Source organism: Penaeus monodon, chromosome 29 (assembly GCF_015228065.2).
Source record: "Penaeus monodon isolate SGIC_2016 chromosome 29, NSTDA_Pmon_1, whole genome shotgun sequence".
Taxonomy (NCBI): domain Eukaryota; kingdom Metazoa; phylum Arthropoda; class Malacostraca; order Decapoda; family Penaeidae; genus Penaeus; species Penaeus monodon.
The window spans coordinates 33,139,229-33,139,621 of record NC_051414.1 but is presented as its reverse complement, the minus strand read 5'-3'; the positions used below and the strand labels follow the sequence as shown (position 1 = coordinate 33,139,621).

The 393-nt window shown below is 51.4% G+C and overlaps 1 protein-coding gene across 1 annotated transcript in view; it reads right to left on the bottom strand.

Annotated features, from left to right (window-relative positions):
- LOC119592181 overlaps positions 1-393 on the bottom strand; it is a 14,195-nt gene that overhangs the window by 1,309 nt on the left and 12,493 nt on the right. Inside the window, exon 10 of the mRNA XM_037941010.1 lies at positions 149-340. Within this exon, the coding sequence (XP_037796938.1) occupies positions 149-340 (192 nt within the window). The remainder of the gene's footprint in view (positions 1-148; positions 341-393) is intronic.

Below are 393 nucleotides of genomic sequence, written 5' to 3'. Positions count from 1 at the left end.
AATGTTTATACATATATTCATCAGAGAAGCAAATCAGATTAACAAACAACCCACACCCCACCCCACTCACCTCCCTACCCTCCTTGCACACGACCCTTCCCAAGACGAAACCGATTGTAACGAAGACCTCAAGGAGTCTTTTACCTACCAACAACCGACCCAAGGAAAAACAGCAGAATCCCATTCAGGATGGAACAGAAGCCGATGACCTGGGCGTAGTTCTCCACCGGGTGATATTTGAGGGCCACGTGGATGAACAGGACGCTGGCGAGGCTCATGGCCAGCCCGTTCACCACCTGGCAGGTCAGGATCCACTCGTAGGAGGGGATTAGGGGCAGCACTGGCGGGTTCGGGATTTGCTTTTAGTACTGGCATTGTTGTTAGTAGGGAATA